Below are 22,599 nucleotides of genomic sequence, written 5' to 3' on the forward strand. Positions count from 1 at the left end.
TTAAATTTTTATATAAAGAAAATTTCTAAAAATATCTATGTGATATAATACAATACAATTTTAATTTTCGTAATGTTAAAAAATTAAAATTAAATATTTATATACATATTTTTATTTTTTGTAGTTTCTAGAGAACAACTGCGTTAATTACATCAAATGTAACATCAAATGTAAGATTAGATTTCAAGGTATATGGTACGATTGTGACGTAATCGACAACCTGTTCCCGATGACGTAAGAAACTAGTCGTACAGAGGACATGCAGACTCCATAACCAAAGAAAAATTTCATATATATTCATATATATATCGTATATATATCCATTTCTGAAAAGTTTCTTTATATTTTTTGAACATTTAATATCCATTTTCATGTTACACAAGATATATTATTATGGGAAAAAAATTAAAAAAAAAAACTAAAAATGAGAACAATAAGTAAACAAAGAGAATAATTCTTTTAATTTCTTTTAATATTTTATTTTGATTTTTTTATTTTAAATTAATTTTAAAAATAATAGAATAATAGAAATATGCTTAATGTAATGTAATATTGTTTAGCTAAAAATGGATAATGGTGCTGCTATGATATTCAATTGCGCTATATTTATTGTATATGCATAATCACAATCGCCACTTCCGTTCTCCGTAATGCGGACCAGCAAACCATTAAATGAATCCCACCCGCTTAAAAGGCGACGTTCGTATGTAACTATTTATAACCAAAGTGAATATATTTGCAATGGAAAAAAATAATTAGTCTAAATTATAATAAATTATAATAAATAGTGTGACCAAATGATGAGTTTTAATTTAATTTTTAATTTCTAAAAAATTTACTAAGAAAGACTATAGATCGTTAATTTAAATTGTTTTTGTTATATTTGATACATGAATGCTTAACTTGAATTCTATTATTTTCTTTTTTTAATTTATTAAAAGTATAAAAGCGATAGATTTCTATAAATCGTTAAAAATATGAATATAAATCAATAATCGCATACGACTTGAAAATATATTATATTTTCAATATTTATATATTATATAAACTGTTTTATAGAAATTTTTTCTTTCATATTTAACTAATTTGTTATTATATGATGCATAATTATTCAAAATTATTCGTCAGTTAATAATTCAACAAATTTCTTTTTTTTTAATATATTTATTAATATTTTTAAACTTTTTATTATATATGATAAAGAGTTTTCGACTTATTATTAATTCTTACTTAGGAATTGAAAATTGGAATTGGTATGCAATAATAAGCTCTTATTATATAAAAGAAATATTCTCACAATGAGTGACAGTGGAACATTAATTATAATTTTATTAGAATTGAGTTATTAGAATATTTTATACAAATATATCGCAAATTTTAATAACTAAAAAATATCACAGTGCGTATTTTATTTTATTTAGTATTGCGATAATTCAGCGATATTTAGATATTTAAGCTTTAAAAATATACGAATATGTATAGAAAATGTTTGTATTAAAAGAAAACATTCGAGGTTTCGTGACCTGTCGTTAACCTAGTTAGGATTGCCATTCTAGTACACGCACTCATTACAGGTTCCACCACGTTTATTCCATACTCGAAAATTGATTGCGAAATAATCGAAATAGCAATAGACACGAAGTGGAGCAGAGAACCTTGAAGAAAAAAATAGGAGATAGGAAACACTCGTTAATGTAACAGTGGTAAAGATTGAAGAATTCTAATCTTCGTCGTGAAAATATAGTTGAAGATATCTTCGAATTGATTAAAAAGACAATTAGATTTGCTTGGTTGTTTCCGAATTGACTAAAAATTTAGAAGATAAAAGAAGATATAGGAAGAAATAAAAGAACAAGTTTGAGCTTTCATGAAATGTTTTTCAAGATTTATTTTATTAAGTTAATATGTAATTCTTTTTAAATTTGAAAAATTAGATTTCTTTCATTTTTCAAATATAATATTTATATATATTTTTTATTTTATTGAAAAAATTTATTTACTTAAAATATAATGTTGTTATAGTATAAAAAGAAAGAATCTAAAAAATAATCTTTAGTTTCACACGGTATAATAAAGCTATCATATAAAAGTGAATTCAATCGGATAAAATTATGCGACAATTGCGCTAATTTATACAATGTTTTACTCACGTTTATTTTGCCAATTATTTAATGATCTGCTCAATAATGTGTGAATAATTCATTTTTTTAATTCAAATGTTTAATGTCGTATATTTTTTAGAACAAAAAATTTTTTTAATCGATTTTTTTCTTATTCATAGATGGATTAATCTTATATTTTTTAAATTTTTATGGATATTATAAAAAAATTAATAAAAATTTCAACATCCTATTTGCAATATCAAAATAAACAATTGTATATTTATATAAATATACAAAATATATTATATATATAAAGTTGGTTGGTTTCCAAAATACAATAGTGGATTTTTCTGGATTGATAACAATATCTTGTTTCTAAACATATAATATATAATTTATTGTTAAATAGTATTTATTTACGCTATATATATGTAGAATTTAATAATATAATCTAATATTAATTTCAGAGAACTTGTTATCTTATTCGATAAAAATTTGTTGCTTACATTGCTTGCTTTATTTTCTATATTGAAAGTATTAAAAGTTTATAGACATTCGATATTCGATAAAGTTTGCATCGATTACTGTAAACTGATACATTCACTAATCGGTCTCTGACTTCCGGATTTTCTGGGTCATAGGGGTGACTCAGCTAATCTATTGTTGTAAATCAATATTTTAGAAACAAAACATTGAAAATATTCTTTATAAAGAAAATAAAAACTCCTTTAAATAATCAATCTTATTTATTTCGAATTTTATTTTTAATTTAATTATCGATCGATTGATTAAAGATTTATTATGTTATAGATTTTATTTTCTAACAGAAGATATTAGGAGAAGATATAAAGTATGAAATGAAAATAACAGATATACATTAATACGAGAAATTATTACGAGACATATAGAAATGAATCTAAATAAGAAAAAATTTATTAACTTATATAAATAATAATTTAATATATTGTCATAATTTCAAATTATATTATGACAATAATAATACGTATTATTACTGCAAAAATACTTTTAGCATAAACAAATATAAGAGAATGAGAAGAGAATTACACAGATAAGAAATGTTATAACTGATAATACATGCTATGAATGGATGTTCTTTTTTTTTGAAAATATAATATAAGAAATTCTGTGTTTGATTATTTTGACAATATATTTTTTATTTTTAGTTTTATAAATTTTATAATATAAGAAACAAAGAAATATATATATAATATTAATTTATATTTTATAAACAAATTAACAAACTTTAAAGTTTTGTTTATCCTTATTTTTCTTCTACAAAAATAAACGATATAATGAATTATTTATAACGAATTATTAACGAATATTAAGTATAAAAAAAAATTATGGATATATATAATGAATATTTATAATTTCATTTGATTATCACATGTTATTAGAATTACATTTCATTTTCTATTTTTTATAAAAATAAAAACAAATTCTAATACGCAAATTATAAATTCTTATGAAAAATAAATATTTTAGAAACAAAAAAATAGTAGGATATACTACGTATATCATTGAACTATATAAGCATTACTGTAATTCTCGTTTCCTTCTCAAAGACATTAAGACGGTTGCTAACCGGTGGTAACATCCGCGAGGGAGGAGAATGATTGAACGAAACGGACGAGCGTTTAATTGTGAAGAGTACGTAGGAGGATGAATGAAAACGAGTTAGGTGATGAGATCCTATGCCGTCATCGCCTGATTTCTTTGCAACGATGACGTTACCGTATAATGAAAAGACAAGTCTGATAATGTCAATTACATATTTGTATTTTGCTAACTATAACTTTCTTTAAAGATAAAATTCTATGGTTGTAATAATGATGAGAAAAAAATGAATGAATTTTAAAAGCAAAAAATATTGAATTTCAGTAATATAAATTTTACTACACAATAAGCAATTTTGAAACAGTGTATAAAATAAATTGTTGAAAATAAAAAAGAATTATTAAGAATCATAATACAATAAATAATACTGCATACTAATTAAGTAATTCATTAATTCATTGATTATTCATGAATGTAAAGATTGAATATATTAAAAATGTATATAGGATAAAAAAATTGCACGATTCAATTATAAAATCGATTTTGCAATTATGCAATTAATAATACATTTATTTTTATCAATTCTTGCAAATTGATATTTGATTATTTTACATATTCTGTTTAATGTATTTTATTTCATAATTTCTCGAAACTTTATTTCGAAAATATAATTTTAAAGATTTCTTTATGTTGCAAATCGATTAGGATTTTCAAGTGCTCGTTCTTGGAAAAAAATCTAATATAGAATATACAAGATATATAATACGAATGCAAATAAAAAACAATGCAGATAAAAATAAAGAGCTCTTTTTTTGGGAAAAATGATTGTTTTAAATTACAATGCCTATTAATTTTTGAGAAAAAATAATATATTGTTAGAAAATTATAAAACAATTGATATGATGGATGTGTTTGATAATTATGATAATTTAATTATGATATTAATTATGATATTTATTATATAATGAAATGGAAACATAATATATCTATGTCTTCATTATTCTTTTGTATAAAATAATAATTTATTAATAATTAATTACTTATTAAAGATTAAAATTTATAACACATATATTGATTAATATTCTTTTAAAATGCACTATCTAATGAATTTTTTTTAAATATTATATAAATAATATAAAACATGTAAGTACATATATTCCAGGATATATAAATAGTATCTTCCTTTCTTTTTTATCAAAAGAAACAATTCGTTAATGAAATCAAAAAATAGATATCCTTGAACTATCTTTTTTTATTAATTTCTTTATAATATATGAATGACGAGTTCTCATTTTTCCGGTATAGCGGTGTCTTTGATCGTGCTTCGTATAGATAAGAAGGAACTTTTGTATGGTCATGTAATTGAATGATCAGTTATTTATATATACAACTTGTATCGTGATCGTATGACTCATGCCTTCTTTAGAATGAAAATATAATAATTTCTAAATTGTGAAATATATCCTAAAAAATATATCATATATAAATATATATGAATGATAAATAATTATTATAATTGTAATTCTAATTGTTATAAAATTATAATATAGTTATAAAATTATATGAATTATAAAAAAATATCCTTATTTCAAAAAACTTTTTATTTTTGTAGACAAAAAATGAATTCAAAAAAATGGAAATTAAAGCAGGATCATTAACTTAATAGACGATCAATGGTCGTCAGTATCTTTGGAATTATTTGTACCTGTTTTTAAAAAAAACGTTATAATTATATCCAAGATGTCAATCACGGCTTCTACGGAAAGAATGGAAACAACTAAGGATCTACCGAAAAAGAAATTTATTAACATTAATCTTCTTTCATTAAAACTTCTATTATTCCTCTTTTTTGGAGGTATATTAAAACGAATAACGAATAAGTAATTAATAAATATGTATTACGAATATTGAATTTATATTAAAAATATTTTGTTTTAAAAATTAATAAATAAATTGTAAAATATGTCATCATCATAATTATTTTATCAGGAATGGGATGTCTCTTCCCCTTTCTTCCTTTACATATGACGGAAATGGGATTGAGTATCGATCAAATCCGTATGATCTCAATAATTTCGCCAGCAATCGCAATCCTAGGACCTCTGATTGCCGCTCCTATTGCAGATAAATTAGCAGATCATCAGGGAAGAAATGATAAATCGACTGGTCGTTACCTAAGATTGATGATCGCTATAGCCTGCATTTTATCTGCCATTTTTTATGCTTTTCTCCTATTGATTCCAACGGTTGACCGCATTGAGCTCCCAAGAGAAAGAAGACCAGGCCTAAAGTTTAATTGTGATCAAACAGGGGCAGTGGTATTGCAAGAAAAATGTAAAAATCATATTTCTTGCCATAGATGGTCTGACGAAAGCAGAATTGGTTCATTGCTTTTAGAAAGTTGCGATTATGCTTGTTACCCTACAGGATTAAAACGATGGCATTCTGACAATAATGATGGATCCACTACTTTTGGAACAACCGATTCTGATATAATTGTTCTAGATGGCAGTGGCGAAACGACAGTGATTCCTCTTGAAAGTGAAATATATTCCCAGGTAAATATTTAGATAATAATTTAGATAATAATTGTTAGTATGTAACAAAAATGATTAAAATTCATGAAATATATTATAGGAACAAGAAGAAATCAAAAAAATACGAAGATTTGCCATGCCTCATAATGAACCACCTCATTTATGTTTTAAAGAAGGTGACAATATTGTTTGTCACGTTTATACTAAGTATTCAGGCAATTTGGCCATAAATGCTACTTTGAGACAAGCCTTAAACAACAAAAGTGATCAAGATTGGTGTGTATATCCCTTGGCTGAATATTTTGCTTGTCGTATACCTCTAGAATTGGAAACCAGAATGGCAGAAATTTTTCAAAGTTGTACTATTGAATGTGATTTAGTTGATCCGTATACTCTTCCAGGTAATATTATTTTTTAATATGATGTTAATATCAGTATCATCGTGATACAAAAATTTTTTAATACAACAATTTTGGATTTAGATAGTATCCTCATAGAAAGTCAATGTCAACAGACAGAAGATTGGTCTTATTTAGTTTTCTGGACATACTTAACTATTCGATCAGTCGCTGATATTTTTCCAACGACAGCTGTAGCTTTAATTGATGCAGCAGTTGTTATAGTTACTAGAGAAACATCCTGTGGACGTGGAGATGTGGGACGTCAATTAGCTTTCGGTTCTCTTGGATTTGCCATTTTTGGTCCCTTAACTGGTTATTTATGCACACTTATGGAAAATTTGAATTCTTTCTACTATCTACCAATTGGTATACATGCTGCAATGATGCTTTTGGCAGCTCTTGTAGCTTTTTGTGCCAATGGCATGCCACTCAGTCCACCAGAATGGTGGTGGCATACCAGAAGCGGCATGCTGGCACTTCCCATGAGCGCTATCAAAAGATATGGCAGTGAAACTGCCGCTCTTGTAATTGTACTCATCGTTATGGGAACTTTCTGGAGCGCCATGGATAGTTATTTGCCTTTGTAAGATTTTTTATTAATTATTTATTTAATTATTTATTTTACACTATTATGAAAACAATAAAATTGATCTGAAATTATTGGATTAGTGATGGAATTAATTTTAAGATCAGTTAAGTGTTGTTATTTTAAGCTATAATAAGAAAATATATTTATACAATAAAAATTAGTATTTTTATATTTAGACATTTACAGAAGTTGGGGGGTGATGAACTTCCCATTGGTGTAGCTATGACAATTGGAGCAATTCCAGCATTTTTATTCCTTTGGAAATCTGAACATTTAGTTGATTACTGTGGTCACAGTAATCTTCTTATCACTGCCTTTACTGTGTATATTATTAGGTAGGTAAGTTTTTGTATAATGTTACTAATTTATATTATGTTATGATATATTGAAATATTTTTTAATTTATATATTTTTTAAAATTGAAATTTTTAGGTTTACTGGTTTAAGCCTCATAGCAGAACCTTGGTGGTCTTTGATTTCGGAAGGCCTCGAAGTCTTTACGTTAGGAATTATGTGGATTACTGCCATTCTTTATCTGAGACATCTCGTACCACGTCATTTAACAGTAACTGCTCAAGCACTACCTGTGATTGCACATTTCTGCATTGGCATGTATTCATGTTGTATATATATATATTCGATAAATTTGAATTAAATTTATTTATTTTTGTAATATTACTTTTAATTCTTTTAATTTGATTCAGGTCGATGCATCGGAGCCGTAATTGGTGCTTATATCAATATCAATAGCTCTGATATCATCGATTCATTGAGATTTGTTTATCGTTGTATGGCCGTTGCTGCCGCAGCCGTTGCTGGTTTATATTTTATTTTGTACCATGGTATATTGAAACCACGATGTCATGCACATATCATACAAGGACCACGACAACCTCCTACTGTTGTACAAGGTAAATATATTTGATGATTTGTATTTATAAACTATTTTAATTAATGTATTTTATTATGCAAGCTGCTATTAAGGAATATGAATTAAGTAAGTGAATCTTTAATAATTTATTTATTTTATAGTATTGTTACATTATATATATACATTATTTTGAATGTTTAATGATTTATTTTGTTACTTTGTAAATTTCAATATAAATTTTATTATATCTTTTTCTTCTCTTGTTTTTTTTATATATAGCGATGAACGGAAATGGAAATTATACACCGCTCAGAGTTTACCACAACGGTATGGGCAGAAAAGGTCAATTTCGCTATTGAAAAATTAAAGAAAAAAAAAAAGAAGAACACTTAACGACATTTTAAATATTACGGTGCTAGTAATTAGATTGTTGCAATTAAAACAAAAAATTGTCATTGTTATATAACATGCGTATAAAAAATGCGCTTTTCACCGCGCAGCCTTTAAAATTTCTTCATATTTAAATTCTTGAGACAAAATTGTAACTCTTTGATACTATTTTTGATTTCCTTTTATACAAGCAATTTCTAAGAATTGATTTGCTCAACTGTATTTCAAATTGAAATATTGAAACGAAGTTTTACTTTGCTCTTTATTATCGAAATGAGAATTATGAAAGAAAATAGAAGTATTCAAATTCTAAAAGCATTTTTTTATTATTTCTCTCTTTAGTTACTTTTATTTCATATATATATATAAACAAAAGTAACTTATATGTATATATAAACGTAAATTTGATTTTTTTAACAGGAAAAAATAAAATTGTTTTTTATTTAAAAATCATATTTTAATTTTATTTTCATTTTAAAAAATGTAATTAAAAAATTACTTATTTAATAATTTTGATTTAAAATATCAATGAATAATTATCAAAATTATTATTTTAAATATAACATTTAAAATACTTTCATCTTTTTAATCTTGTATCCTTTATAAATACACAGACGACATTTTAATATTGCGAAACGCTACAAATTTCATAACTTTGTTGCGTTTCCTTTATATATTTGACTGCGTATATAAATATTCATAAAATGTTTGCAAAGAAAAATTTTTATGGACTTGTTGTATGTATCTAGAGACAAATATTTATCTGTATACATAGGATATAATACATAGGATATAGTTAATTTAAAGATAAAAAAGTAATATATTGATTTTCGGAATCGATATATGTATATATGAAAAAAATAAATAAAATTAAGCAAAACTTGAACTTTGAAATTCAAAATATGATTAAAACTAATTAAAGAAACTAAAATCAGCACCTATTATTTATTTTAGAAGTTACTTCTATCTTTTAAATTTTTTCTTTAAATGAAAAATAAATAAAATAAAATGCTATAAAATCTATAAAAAAAAGATAACTATTATTTTAAATATTTTGTAAAAAAGTATTCTTTAGATTTAGCTTTACTTAATAGATAAATTTATTATTTATTATAGATTAAGTGACCATTTTAATAATATCCCAGATCAAATATATTAAGATATATAAAATACTATCAACAATTTTTTTACCATTTTTTGCATCTTCGTTTCAAACAATCATACGTTATTTAAATAAATATAGTTATTAAATATATTTATATGAAATATCTTTATATAAGATAGAAATGCTCATATAAATACAGCAAAAATTTGATCAAAAAATTTGAAAAAATTTTCAAACTTTACTATTATTATTTAATAATTTTGAATTTTAATTGAAAATTATAAAAATAAATAAAGAAATTTCTTAATTTATTAGAAAAAATTATCAATATATATAAAAATAATTTAAAAATTATTTAAAAGAAACTAAAATTTTTACATTATTCATTACATACTATCTGTACAAAACAAACTATGACAACTTTCTACTTATTTAAGCATTTTTATTAATATTTTTATTCTATTAATCAGTATTACTTATGCAACATACAATATTTAATAAATTAACAAAAATTCTTAAATTTTCATAGAAAATCTACGTTTAAATATCTTAAATCTAAATATTTCAATTAGAAATTTTTTAATATGATCAAAATACGAAAATTGCCAATAAATTTCAGATATTTTAATGAATATTTTAAAGAGATGAAATAAATCTATAATAGTTGAAGACTTATTAGAAAAGATTAAAAGATTAAAGAAAATTATAAAATATAAAATAGAAATATATAACAATGAACTTTTTTTGTCATGCTAAGTTTAATTTATCATTGAATTTATTTATCATGTAATTTTTCATTGATTTCAATACTTATCATGCAATATTCATACAACTGATTAATAAAAAATAATAAGTAGATAAATGATTAAAGTACTAATAAAACTCACGAAAGATATTGAATAACTATTATTTAATTAATCGTCAATAATAGTACAGTCATCTTCATTGCTGCTTTCAGATCCTATGGCAATAGATTTATTGGAATTCTGTTCATTATTATTTGACGTATTTAATACACCAAGATTATCAGCAATAGAGAAATGTTTTTTTTGAATTTCACTTTGATTTTTTAAATCATCAATAAATTCATTCGCGGCAGTCTTTTTATCTAAATCATCGTTTATGTTACTAACCATTTTCACAAGATCATCAACAGCTTTGCAGGTAATTGAATTTCCCCGTCGCGACTCATACGATTTTAGATCGCTTTCTTTCTTAATAGAAATATTTGAATTACTGTTACTTGAAACATTCGATTTATCCATAGTTCCTAACATTTCAGAAATAAATGGTGAATTAGCTTCTATTAAATCCTTTAACGATGTTTCATTTGGATCAGGTAACTCTTTAAAGTTTTCAGTTTGTATAATTCGAGATTTTATATTTTGCTTTTGTAAGAATTGAATAAAATGATCTTCATAATTTCCAAGTGACTTATTAATTTGTTTAACAGATGATATAGAAATATTTCTTTTCTCTGATTGTTGAGTCACTTTTTTCAATGCAAAATAGCTTATGCATCGATCATAATCTTGTAATTCCATAGTATTTATTTGCACCGATTTATCTGCTAAGAGAGCAGAATGGTTCCCTACGGCTCGATCTATAGTGTTTCTCTTTTTGAAAAAATTTATTCCATCGACCACGTTTGTAGTACCAATCAGATCAGATGGATCCATAATGCTATATTCTATTTCGTTATCAATATTAGTGTCCGAATCAGATTCATTTGTACAAATCATATCAAGAGGTATTTCTTCACAATTAACTTTCTTACGAGTATTATTTTCATCCGAACAATGAATAATTCCTACTTTTGTTTGATATCTTTTCCATCTATTATATTCTCGAATTATTCTGTCATTAATATATGCTAATTGAGTTATAGTATCACGTATATCGCAATGAAATTGTTTAATTAAAAGACGAGCATCATTTAATTCATACTTTTTAAGTTCCTCTCGTTGAGATGTCTCAAATAAACCTTGGAATTTCGTTTTTAGATTAACTAAAATATTATTGATCTCTTTACCATGAGGAAATAACCTTTGGTTTAACGTTTTTACGTTGCGCCGCTCTTGTATTTCTTGTCTCTTTACATTATTATAATTATTTTTTGAACTTACAAGAGCAACAGGTACTGCTTTATTATTAGTAGTAAAATTCTTAGAAGAACGTGGAACTTGTGATGGACCAACAACTGCTACATCTTCTGAATCACTTTCAATCTCTATAATATTTGAATTTGTAGTTATACATGACGTATGTGACTCGGGTAAAGGGAACCGTGATCGATTTAATATATTAATATTCTGATTAGGTATAGTAACCATTGGAGTTGGCGCAGAATGTAATGTCTGATATAAATTCATTTGATTCATTTGATTTAGTGAATTAGAAGTATGACGAAGAGGTACAATAGGAGTTGCAAGTTGTACAAATTTTGGATTTGTAACGACGCTTACGACAGATGTGCTACACATTGTTGATTGTCGCGCAATTGTAGAATTTACTCGACCAGGATATACTCGAGGTTGCGCTATAACCATACCGTCTCCATTAACAGTCACATTTTCACATTCAACCATTGTTTGCTCGCATGAAAGTAAAGATGGTAATATTTCATTATGATCCATAGTTGTATCATCTGATATTCCGCTATGATAATTATTAGATAAAGATGTATTGTTTCCATCAGAAAACCTTACTTTTCGACCTCTTTTTTTACGTTTAGAAAGAACATTTGATACTATTTGCTTGGGTGTATAGGTTTCATCATCTTCTTCTGAATTTGAACCATTTCGTCGACGCTTTCGTTTTCTTCTACGTGGACAACATTTTGATTCATCAGTATTTATTTTTTCATCTATTTCCTCTTGAGACATATTACAATTATTTTGAAATAATCTGAAAAAATTTAAATATATATGATATATATAATTATATTTAATCTTAAATATCTTTTTATTTTAATTTTTGATCTTGTTTACCTATTCATTGTCTGAATATGTTGTAGCAAAGCCCAACAAGTTCCTCTTAAATTATATAAATCTCTGGGATCACAGACGAAACATTTCCATTTTTCATCTGCTTCAATCTTTTTTCTCAATATAGGATCAAAATTCCTTTTAATACATTTGTAACAAAATGTGTTACTACAAAAAGAGCAGCAATATAAATTGCCACCATTTGCACACCATCTACAAAACATATCTGTTGCATCATCACCTATAAAATACAATTAAAAAAATATAAAATTTGAATTAATTTTTGCAAGTATCAATAATAATATGTACCTTGTTCAAAGGTGCCATCTCCATAGAAATCTCTGCATTTTGCACAAAGCAATGTATGTAGTACAGGATGTTCAAACATATTATGAGAATCTGCTGGTGCAGATCCAATATGTGCATCGCATGCTGTGCAATGTAATCTTTGAAACCGTACTGCTGAGATCTCTGAATTATATAAATTTAAAATCATATATTTTCATTTTTTTTTAATTTTTTAAAAAATTTATTTTTTTAACTTAAAAATTTAATATTTATATTTTTTTTAAATTTAAATTTTAATCTGTGATGAAATATTTTTGCATTAGAAACAATATAAAAAATAAACAAAAAATTATATGATCATTAGATTAATATTAAAATTTTTTATTAAAAATTTCATAAAATAAAAAATTATTGTTAGTATTCTAGAATATAACTTTTGCTGTTTTTTTTTTATTATTTTAAAATTGCAATGTTTTTTATATACAATAAAAATATGACAAGTGCCATGCTGTACCAAATGATATTATAGACAAATTTGTTGAAATAGCAAATTAACAGACAATATAAATTGAGTATATGTAAATTTTATGAACTTACCATTGCCAAACATAAGTTTATAATAGCTACACTCCTCTTGAGAAATAGATACTGGTACATTTGTCGTACTTGGAAGTAGTTCTCTGGGAGTTACTGCAATATGAAGTAGGTTAGACACATTATATTTCACGATATCTCGTACAAACTCGTCCTTTAAAACTCCACAATCTCACCATTTTCTTTACTGTCTACTTCCTTCACTTCATTCACTTGTACTTCAAGCATACTTGAAATATCCATTCTTGACGTGTTTCCAATCACGATCACGTCTAACGTTACGTTTCAAAACACAGGTTATCGCGCCGCCATTTTCCTGCAAGCGCACCGGCCTAAAATTTTGGCACGGGACGTTCGAACATTCAAAAAAATGTACGTATTTCAAAGATAATACCCTATTTGAGCGACTCCAAATCGTTGTAGAGATAAAGAAACTTATGTTACTTTTAATGATCATTTTTATTAAAAGATTTCAATAAATGTATCACTTTTAGAAATATTTCTTCCTATAATTTAAAAAAGAAGTTTTTATAATATACACAAAATATTGAAAATTTTATAACGTATAAATCAAGAATATAATAACAATTTTTAATTTTGAATATTCGATTGCGCAAATGTAAACGCAACTCACCCCTGTATTCATCACTGTGACTGCGGAAATGAATTTATTTACAAATGGCGACCACTTTTCGGATTTATTATAAAACAATTCAGACCAAATAGAAATTTTCGAAAAATATAAAAATGACTGACAATATAGAAGAATCCAAATATATTGAAGAATCCAAAAAAACATCATTAAAAAAATCTGCGGAAAAATTAACAGAAGAAATACAAAGTATGGCTAATTATAAAAGTCTTTATACTGAAATTCAGGTACGCACAAAGTATTTAATCATACAGAAATTTTTAAAAATAAGAAATTTTATATTCATTTACATTTTAGAAAAATATTTATTTATCATGTAAGAAAGAAATTTTAATTATACTTTGATTCAAAAAAGCAATTACAATTCGAATCTGTTTTTAATACGAAAACCGGAAATACAAAATATTCGAAAAATCAAAAACACAACTAATAATTATTACTTTTGTTTTTTAGAAACTCGTTGCTTCTACTGCAGTAAAAAGAGAAGATTTTAAAAATACGTTATTGGACGCATTAAAAAGTAATGGTTTAGAAACAGAAATTAGAAATACGGTATTTCATTGGGTCAGATCGCAAGTATATATCATTTTTATTAAAAATGTTTGTTTTAATGAGAATCTTTAATTAAATATTTTGTAAGGGTTCTTTATCTGCTGCATCAGAATCAACCACGAACGAAGTGGATTTAACTTATTTAAAAAAGGCTCAAATTCAATGGGAGCGTAGAATACAAAAATCTTTAAATTCAACATGTAATGAATTAAATGTGCCATTGGCACGCATAAGACCAAACGCAGATCGCGAAGAACTTGCTGAAAAATGGAATGAATTAAGCACTTATGATATCGGTGATCTTAATATTGATTTATTAAATAAAAATTCTAATAAAAATGTAAAAAAAGCAATTATAATAAATTTAAATTTTGTTCAATTTAATATTTAGATTTATCACAATATAGACCTCTTTACGCCCCAAAAGACTTCCTGGATGTGCTATTTTCTATTCGAAATCCTTTCTTTAAAAAACAGCCGTACATATTTATTATTTCTTAATAAATATTTCATAATTTTTTTCCATTTTAATAAAAATAACGATCTTTCAGAGATGAATTGAATTGGGAATTCAGCCACATAGAAATTCGCGTAAAAACACTCATGCAACTGGTATTTTTCTTTATTATACTTTTTTTAAAAAATAAATATATTTAAACTATGTATAAATATTTAAACACATTATTACATAAATTATTAACAAATTATTAATAAATTATTATCATTATTATTTTTTGAATAGAGATGTTTGTATGTGGAATTGGCAAAAGGTATGCCATTATTAGGAGTGAATCCCGATATGCCCAGTTCAGAAAATTTTGCAAATCTAGAAGAAGAAAGAATTTATATCGGTGAGAAAATATTGAAATCGAATCATGCTCCAATTGCACAAGAATTTTTGAAACGCGGAGCACCTCGAGCTCTTCGTGGTCGTCTGTGGTCTCTTGTGTTGGGATCCGCAGTAAAACAGAATGTAAAAATTCCAATATTCTATTATACGAAAAAAAAAAAATAGAAAGAATTAAAATTTGAATATTTTTTTAGGACTTAGAATATTATGAAGAATTAAAAAATATGGTATTACAATATGATATTGTCATAGATAAACTAATAATAAAGGTAACAGATCTCTTTTATCATTTTTAATTTCTTTTAAATAATTTTTATTTTTTTTTTTTATTAAGAATTTTTCTTAAATTTTTTTTTGATTATTTTTATGATTTGTTTTTTATTTTTTTATTTCAGGATGTGCAGCTAACAGCCAGAAATGATGATCAATATTTTGTATTTGAAGACGTTTTATATAAAACAATGTTATGTTTTTCTCGTGATTCAGAAGTATTAGCACCTGTTACAACTGATAGAAGTGCTGGAGGTCAAGTAATACATGCTGTTTTACAAGGAAAGCCAGCCACTTTGGAAAATACTCTAGTTTTTCCACCAAGTGGTGTGATTCCATTTCATGGCTTTACGATGTATGGTACAAAAATTAATTTAAAATTAATATAAAAAAATTTGTGAAAATTGATAGATATTTTATATTATAATTGATATTTAAACAAAATTAATTGATTTATTATTAAAATATATATAATTTAATATTAATTTTAATATTAGCTACACCGTTTTGTTACTTATATGACGACCCGTGTGCAATGTATTATACCTTTCGAGCTTTTTATTTGCGGTATTGGTTTCGATTGCACACTGTTTCTAGTCACGAACAAGGTATTGTAGCATTGTGTTTGCTCTTTGAGAGATTACTACAGTGTCACGAACCTTTGCTTTGGATTCACTTTAGAAACATTCATATACAACCGTAAGTTTAATTTATATTCTATATTTATATCATTATCAGAAATAATTAATGCTTTGAATAAAATATTTTATAGGATTAGAATTGTTTTTAAATGGATCATGAGAGGTTTCAGTGGCCATTTGCCACCAGAACAATTGCTTTGCCTTTGGGATCTAATTTTAGGATACGATTCATTAGAAATTATTCCTTTACTTGCAGTCACTATATTGAGTTTCCGAAAGGAAAATTTGATGCAAGTTAATAATCAACAAAGTGTAGAGGTAAAATAATTATTTCGTTAATTATTTATAAGAAATTCTGTTATTAATTTTTTATTTTCAGGCTGTCTTGGCAGACTTATCTTCTTTAAAGGTTGTTCCATTATTGCAATTGGCTTTATTAAGAGAATAATATAAAATGAAAAAAAAATAAATGAAAACTTTATTTAAATGTAAATTTAAAATTTAAATAGGAATAATCTTTTCTTTTATGTTTGTGCAAATTAATATCTTTTTTTCATGATTCATAAATAACTATTATAAAAATTCAAACACAAAAACATTAAATATAAGGTATAAGTATATGAAAAACTAAGTAATTTAAAGAATACATAAATTTTTTAACATTATTGATTTCATCAATATTAAAATTATTAACACTTTCTTCACATATTATTATCGCTGGAATAACGACCGATATTGGGCCTGTACTTGCAGCTGATTTCGGAACGTAACTGCACATATACATGGTAGCTTATAAATACGAATGTATGTGTGTTCAATAATAAAAATATTCTATGAATGTGTGTCTTATAAACAATTTAATAGAATATAAAATTGCAAAAATTTTAATTTGGTAAATGAATTTATTTATTTTTTTTTAATTTAATTTCAATAATTATTAATATAAAATTAATTTTATATAATAGGCATTTAAATTATTTTTTTTATATATATTTTACTATGCACTTATATTGAATTCAAAATATATTGTATACTTTTAATTATTTATTACTATACATTATTATATATTATTATTACTATTATTATTTAATAAATTATTGCAATTATTATTATAATTATTCCTTTAAAATCGCACATTTTAGAATATTTTAAGTATTAATATTCTAAATATTAAAAAGCATTATAAATAATATATAATAGCATTATAATCATGTTTCTATTAATATAAGTTTTTATTATAATTCGAGACTTTTTATATTTTATTTAAATATTCTTAAATATTCTTTTGTTAAATATTTTTTTGGAACACATTATATAATTTGCTTGTGATTGACAGAGATAGAAGAAGTCTGTTGGAGGGGGACTTTCCTGTTTCCGCCTGTCAGCCGTAGACTGGTAGAAATCAGAGACGCCTATCTGCCATCGTCATTGTGTTTATAATAGCTGATTTTTTGCTGAATTTAATTCTTTACTAATATTTTGTGAAAAGCGTGCAAAGCCACGCCGAATAGAGGCTTGTGAGTAGAACATATCGATCGATTTTACTTCTTTTTATTTTAGAAATTATATTGACTGTTATTGTTATTACTTGCGAAGTTGCAACAGACAAGGGTGGGGTGATTCTCACCCCCAAATTATTAGTCATGCACAGTTCTGTACTAACTTGAAACCCTTCATTAATGTTTTTTCTATGTACCTAAAAACAATAATAACTTATTTAATCTCTGAAATATAATTAAAAAATTTGAAATTTTTATATTTTAATAAAAATATTTTATTTTCTATTTTAAAAAAATTTTTTTTTTAAATAGTGCATAAATTAAAAAATTCTAAAATAAATAATTTGTGTTATTATTTTTATCAGATTACATGATTTAAGCACTAATTGATCTGAAAGCTATAATTGAAAACGTCAAAATGGCTTGGCGTTTTAAAGCATCTAAATATAAAAATGCAGCTCCTATTGTTCCTAAACCAGAAGCTTGCATTAGGGACATTTCAGTTGGTTCCTATCAAACTTATGGCAATAATATTACAGCATCTGCTGCATTTATGGCATTTAATGTAGATCATAATGGTATATTTATATCTTTATATAAAATATATATCATGTCTTTTATATTTTTATATTACATTCTTTTTGCTTTCTTCTTTTAAATTAGGATCTAATCTTGCTGTATTACCATTGGAAGATTATGGAAGAAAAAGCAAAACTATGCCTTTACTTCATGCTCATGCAGATACAGTAACCGATATGGATTTTTCTCCATTTCATGATGGTTTATTAGCTACTGGTTCTCAGGATTGTCTTGTAAGTCATAATATTTTATGATAAAAATGTTTATCAATTATAAATATTTGCATAATTATGTTATTTATATTGTATAATTAATTAAATTATAAATTATTATAATTTTCTTATTATAGGTTAAGCTATGGCACATTCCAGAAGCTGGCTTAGAGGAACCTCTGTGTAATCCTGAATGTACATTCTCTCATCGTCAAAGAAGAGTGGAAGTAGTGTGTTGGCATCCTTCAGCTGAACATCTTCTTACAACAGTATCATATACAAATTTATCTCTATGGGATGTGATTTCACAACAAGAATTATTTTGTAAATAAAAAATATCATATTTGAGTGCTAGATAAAACATTTTCTAATAATTTTTAATTTATATTACTTTATTATGTTACAGCTAATAATGAACATACAGATGTTATTCAATCTTTAAGTTGGAAGCAAGATGGTGTACTCTTAGCTACATCTTGCAAAGATAAACAAGTGAGAATCATAGATCCTCGTGCTTCTACTTGCATTGTCAATTGCTGTTCCAGTCATCAAAGTATCAAAGATTCTAGATGTGTTTGGTTGAATAACAGTGATAGAATACTCACTACAGGATTTGATGCAGCAAGATTAAGACAGATTTATATAAGAGACTTGAGGCATTTAAATGAACCTGTAAAAACCTTAGAATTAGATTGTAGTACAGGGTAAGAATTGATTAATACTTTATTTTCTGAAATTATTTTATTATTTTAAAAATGTCTTAATGACTTTTTTTAAGTAATTATATCATTCTACAATATTTGTATATAATATAAAAATACAATATAAATTATATTTCACAGTATTCTAATGCCTCTTTTTGATCCTGATACAAATATGCTTTTTTTGGCTGGAAAAGGAGATACTACTATTATGTACATGGAAGTTATGGACAAAGATCCATTTTTAGTTGAAGGTATTCGTCACAGTGGAGAACAAACAAAAGGAGTATGTTTAGTGCCAAAACGAGCACTAACTGTGATGCAAGCTGAAGTTAATAGATTATTACAACTCACTTCCACTATGGTGATACCTATTATGTATCAAGTTCCACGAAAAGTAAGTATATTTTAAAAATATTTTAAAAATGTAATTAATACTATATGTATTTTTTAAAATTAAAAATTATTGATTAAAATTATTGATTATCAAAATTTTTAATTAAATTTCAAAATTCTAATTTTAGACATACAGAGATTTTCATGCTGACATTTATCCAGATACAATAGGATGTGTTGCACAAAATAATGCAGCAGCCTGGATTAAAGGACATAATATGTCTGTTCCTAAAATATCTTTAGATCCTGCTAAGAGAAATAAGGGAGAGGAATCCATTACTGTAAGTAAATACTTCTATATTTTTTTTTAGCACTTTTAAAAAATGTAAAAAACTTAAAATGTATAAAATATAGTAGAATTTTTTTTAATAAATATAGAAAAATATTGATTAATTTTATCAAAACTTATAATTTTTTATGATGTGATGTTATTAAATTGCACGCTTATCATCATCATTTCATTTTATTATCCTTTTTGCTATTCTGTTTGCTAGTTTGAAATAAGTTTTTAAAGGCATCTTTCTTTCTACTTTTTAATGTGCTGTGCGATGTATTATTTATGTTTAACTTTTATTATAGATTAATGTTAAACAAATAGTAGCAATGTATCAGATATATAATATATAATTTATTAATGCAAACTTGATAAATATATTTAAATTTATAAATTATTCAATTCAAATTTATAAATTATTGTTTTCTGATACTTTGCTAATTGTATATTTATGTACATAAGTACATAAGAAAGTAATATAGAAGTAGAACATAATTTAAATATTTTTATTACTTATATTTAGAAACTTCTTTATGCATTTTCTTTTGGCTGATAATGTACGTTTCATTTTGCATTATTTAATTTCATTTCCTCATGTTCTGTGTATATTTTTTCACGTTTCAGATATCCAATGTATGTTTTATAGTTTATACATTAGCACCATTCAAAGTGTTATTCCTGGCACGTGTAATTTAAATGGCAATTGATGTTCTGTAGCTTATTATATCAGCGTAAGTAATCTTAAGTATGCGCGTAACATAGCTCTTGTGTTTTTAAGCAAATGCTTCAATATGTTCTTTCTTTTTGTACATATTTGAATTTTTGAATCTTTTTGTTATGCATAGATGTAAAAAAAAGTAGAAACTTTGATATTTTATAAAAAGAATTATAAAAATATCGTGTCTTTGTTGTTTTTTATGTATTTTCTACAATTGCAATGTACAGATAATGTACATCTGCAATGTTTGTAGAAATTTTATAGCATTAATGTAAAATAAAAGTTTTGAAAGTGGAATTTGTTAATAAAAACATTTGTACCATTAAGAAATTTACCATACTCTTAGGTACATAAAGGAAACTTAGCAACACTCAAAGAAAATGAACGAGAAATAAAAATAGAGCAGAAACAATTGAAATCCATAACTATTGCTGCATCAAAAATTTATACAAAGACACAAGAAGGGAATGATAAAGAATCATTATCTGAGGATGATATTGAAAAATTAGAAGATCCAAAGAAAATAGAAATTGAAGACGATAAAAATAAAGTGCAGAATGGAGGTCAAATGATTCCACCAAAACCTTTGCCAAGGTCATCAAGAACTAATAGCATTTCCGAAGATGAACCGAAGCCAGTCGCACGTCCTCGAACATCACCAAATATGGGCTCAGTAGTTACATCCGTGAATCCTAATGCGATTGGAGGATATAAGGTTGTAATCTGGTATAAGAAAAAATAATAGCGTTATGAACAGAATTTTATTTTAAAAAAAAATGTTCTACTTCTGTATGCTTGATAATATTCTTCTTCATTTCATTTTTCTCATTACAATTATAACATCATCATAAATAATTTATCATGAGATTTTCATTTAAAAAAGAAAAAAACTTAGTTTTTTTTTTAATTTTTTTAGCCTCGACTTGGACCAAAACCGTTTCAAGCAAAATCAGGTAGTCAAGAATTTTCTTTTGACAAGATTTTTTCTGTTCCTATTGCTCCAAATAATGACACAAATGGTTATCAAAATGATTTAAATAATCAAATAGAGAATAATATTGAACCAGAGAAATCGCCATCATTTAATAATGAACGCATCAAAGAAACAGAAAATGGAAAAAGTGATTCCAGTTCTTTGGAAGAAGATACAAATTCAAGTGATTCTGGTTACAAACCAAAAACACCAAGTACTGCAGAAAGACGCAAAGTTTTTGAAATAAAGAGTAAAGATGAATCGCCTGAAAATGAAGAATTAGGAAATTTCGAACGAGGCAATACAAACAGAAATTCTATTGCTGAGAGAAGAAGACTTTACGAAAGTCGTTCTGTATCTGTAACTGATGGAAATTTAGCAGAGAAGGCAATGGGTTCGCCAACGATGTTGAGACGTAGAGATTCCTTTAAAACCAAAAGTGAGGTGATTAAAGAAGATGAAGTTAAAAAAGTTATTTCAATGTTGCGCCAGCAAAGTATGGATCCGCGATTGGAGAAAGTGGATAATTCTGTAACGCCAACGCCAAAGAGAACATCAACTGTATTTGGTAAGAAAAATATAAAAATTTTTTATAAAATATATTTAGTAATTGATATACTTAGTATATTTAAATTTTAATAAAGTTTAAATTTAATTCTTTACTATTCAACTCTATTTATCACTTAATATTCTAACACTAATTTGTCATATTATCTTTTTGGTTTTATTCTTTTTTTTTATTATTAATAATAATATATAATTATTAATAATAATAATAATTAATAATTAATATATTATTAATAATAATAATATAATTCAAAATTGTTATTTGTTATAATT

At 25.1% G+C, this 22,599-nt stretch overlaps 4 protein-coding genes across 9 annotated transcripts in view; 3 read left to right on the forward strand and 1 right to left on the reverse strand.

The window, feature by feature from the left end:
- LOC102675846 overlaps positions 1-8,560 on the forward strand; it is a 14,814-nt gene extending 6,254 nt beyond the window's left edge. Inside the window, exons 2-10 of one of the 3 annotated variants that reach the window (XM_006607650.2) lie at positions 5,293-5,535; positions 5,670-6,238; positions 6,318-6,618; positions 6,700-7,201; positions 7,384-7,542; positions 7,640-7,815; positions 7,912-8,118; positions 8,181-8,204; positions 8,358-8,560. In XM_006607650.2, the coding sequence (XP_006607713.1) occupies positions 5,421-5,535; positions 5,670-6,238; positions 6,318-6,618; positions 6,700-7,201; positions 7,384-7,542; positions 7,640-7,815; positions 7,912-8,118; positions 8,181-8,204; positions 8,358-8,437 (2,133 nt within the window). In that variant the 5' untranslated portion in view covers positions 5,293-5,420 and the 3' untranslated portion in view covers positions 8,438-8,560. Of the gene's footprint in view, positions 1-5,292; positions 5,561-5,669; positions 6,239-6,317; positions 6,619-6,699; positions 7,202-7,383; positions 7,543-7,639; positions 7,816-7,911; positions 8,119-8,180; positions 8,205-8,357 lie in introns of all 3 variants that reach the window. The other 2 variants (XM_006607652.2, XM_006607651.2) reach the window with 2 other exon arrangements.
- Positions 8,561-10,464: 1,904 nt separating this feature from the next.
- On the reverse strand, positions 10,465-13,823 carry LOC102676583. The gene is made up of 5 exons (XM_006607657.2): positions 13,619-13,823; positions 13,446-13,538; positions 12,870-13,031; positions 12,564-12,801; positions 10,465-12,480 (listed from the first exon to the last, which is right to left on the reverse strand). Exons 1-5 carry the CDS (start codon positions 13,683-13,685, stop codon positions 10,488-10,490), a joined length of 2,553 nt encoding a protein of 850 aa, XP_006607720.1. The 5' UTR covers positions 13,686-13,823; the 3' UTR covers positions 10,465-10,487.
- Positions 13,386-17,859, forward strand: LOC102676168 (TBC1 domain family member 19). Of its 4 annotated transcripts, none has more exons than XM_031508914.1 (13): positions 13,386-13,554; positions 13,739-13,814; positions 13,937-14,321; positions 14,548-14,670; positions 14,735-14,942; positions 15,038-15,125; positions 15,198-15,258; positions 15,389-15,619; positions 15,691-15,765; positions 15,892-16,126; positions 16,264-16,465; positions 16,539-16,725; positions 16,787-16,873. In XM_031508914.1, exons 3-13 carry the CDS (start codon positions 14,190-14,192, stop codon positions 16,853-16,855), a joined length of 1,611 nt encoding a protein of 536 aa, XP_031364774.1. In that variant the 5' UTR covers positions 13,386-13,554; positions 13,739-13,814; positions 13,937-14,189; the 3' UTR covers positions 16,856-16,873. The 4 variants fall into 4 exon arrangements, with proteins under 4 accessions (XP_031364774.1, XP_006607718.1, XP_006607719.1 ...); XM_006607655.2 differs by lacking the exon at positions 13,386-13,554 and adding an exon at positions 17,744-17,855 and having other exon boundaries at positions 16,787-16,816; XM_006607656.2 differs by lacking the exons at positions 13,386-13,554; positions 16,787-16,873 and adding an exon at positions 17,744-17,859.
- LOC102672322 (coronin-7) overlaps positions 17,782-22,599 on the forward strand; it is a 7,451-nt gene continuing 2,633 nt past the window's right edge. The window contains exons 1-9 of the mRNA XM_031508928.1: positions 17,782-17,924; positions 18,272-18,484; positions 18,570-18,718; positions 18,835-19,021; positions 19,104-19,401; positions 19,540-19,795; positions 19,923-20,075; positions 21,133-21,501; positions 21,703-22,386. Coding sequence (XP_031364788.1) covers positions 18,325-18,484; positions 18,570-18,718; positions 18,835-19,021; positions 19,104-19,401; positions 19,540-19,795; positions 19,923-20,075; positions 21,133-21,501; positions 21,703-22,386 — 2,256 coding nt within the window. The 5' untranslated portion in view covers positions 17,782-17,924; positions 18,272-18,324. The remainder of the gene's footprint in view (positions 17,925-18,271; positions 18,485-18,569; positions 18,719-18,834; positions 19,022-19,103; positions 19,402-19,539; positions 19,796-19,922; positions 20,076-21,132; positions 21,502-21,702; positions 22,387-22,599) is intronic.

The sequence above is a fragment of the Apis dorsata genome, unplaced genomic scaffold (assembly GCF_000469605.1).
Source record: "Apis dorsata unplaced genomic scaffold, Apis dorsata 1.3 scaffold_10, whole genome shotgun sequence".
Classification (NCBI taxonomy): Eukaryota; Metazoa; Arthropoda; class Insecta; order Hymenoptera; family Apidae; genus Apis; species Apis dorsata.

Bases quoted from the DNA above. Each gene is read 5' to 3' on its own strand.
- LOC102676583 (XM_006607657.2), bottom strand. From the start codon at position 13,685: ATGGATATTTCAAGTATGCTTGAAGTACAAGTGAATGAAGTGAAGGAA. The intron at 12,802-12,869 runs GTACATATTATT...TGTATTTTATAG, and splicing joins AGATGGCACCTTTGAACAAG to GTGATGATGCAACAGATATG. The intron at 12,481-12,563 runs GTAAACAAGATC...AAATTTTTTCAG, and splicing joins CATATTCAGACAATGAATAG to ATTATTTCAAAATAATTGTA.
- LOC102676168 (XM_031508914.1), top strand. From the start codon at position 14,190: ATGACTGACAATATAGAAGAATCCAAATATATTGAAGAATCCAAAAAA. The intron at 15,126-15,197 runs GTACATATTTAT...ACGATCTTTCAG, and splicing joins CCTTTCTTTAAAAAACAGCC to AGATGAATTGAATTGGGAAT. The intron at 16,127-16,263 runs GTACAAAAATTA...TTTTAATATTAG, and splicing joins TCATGGCTTTACGATGTATG to CTACACCGTTTTGTTACTTA.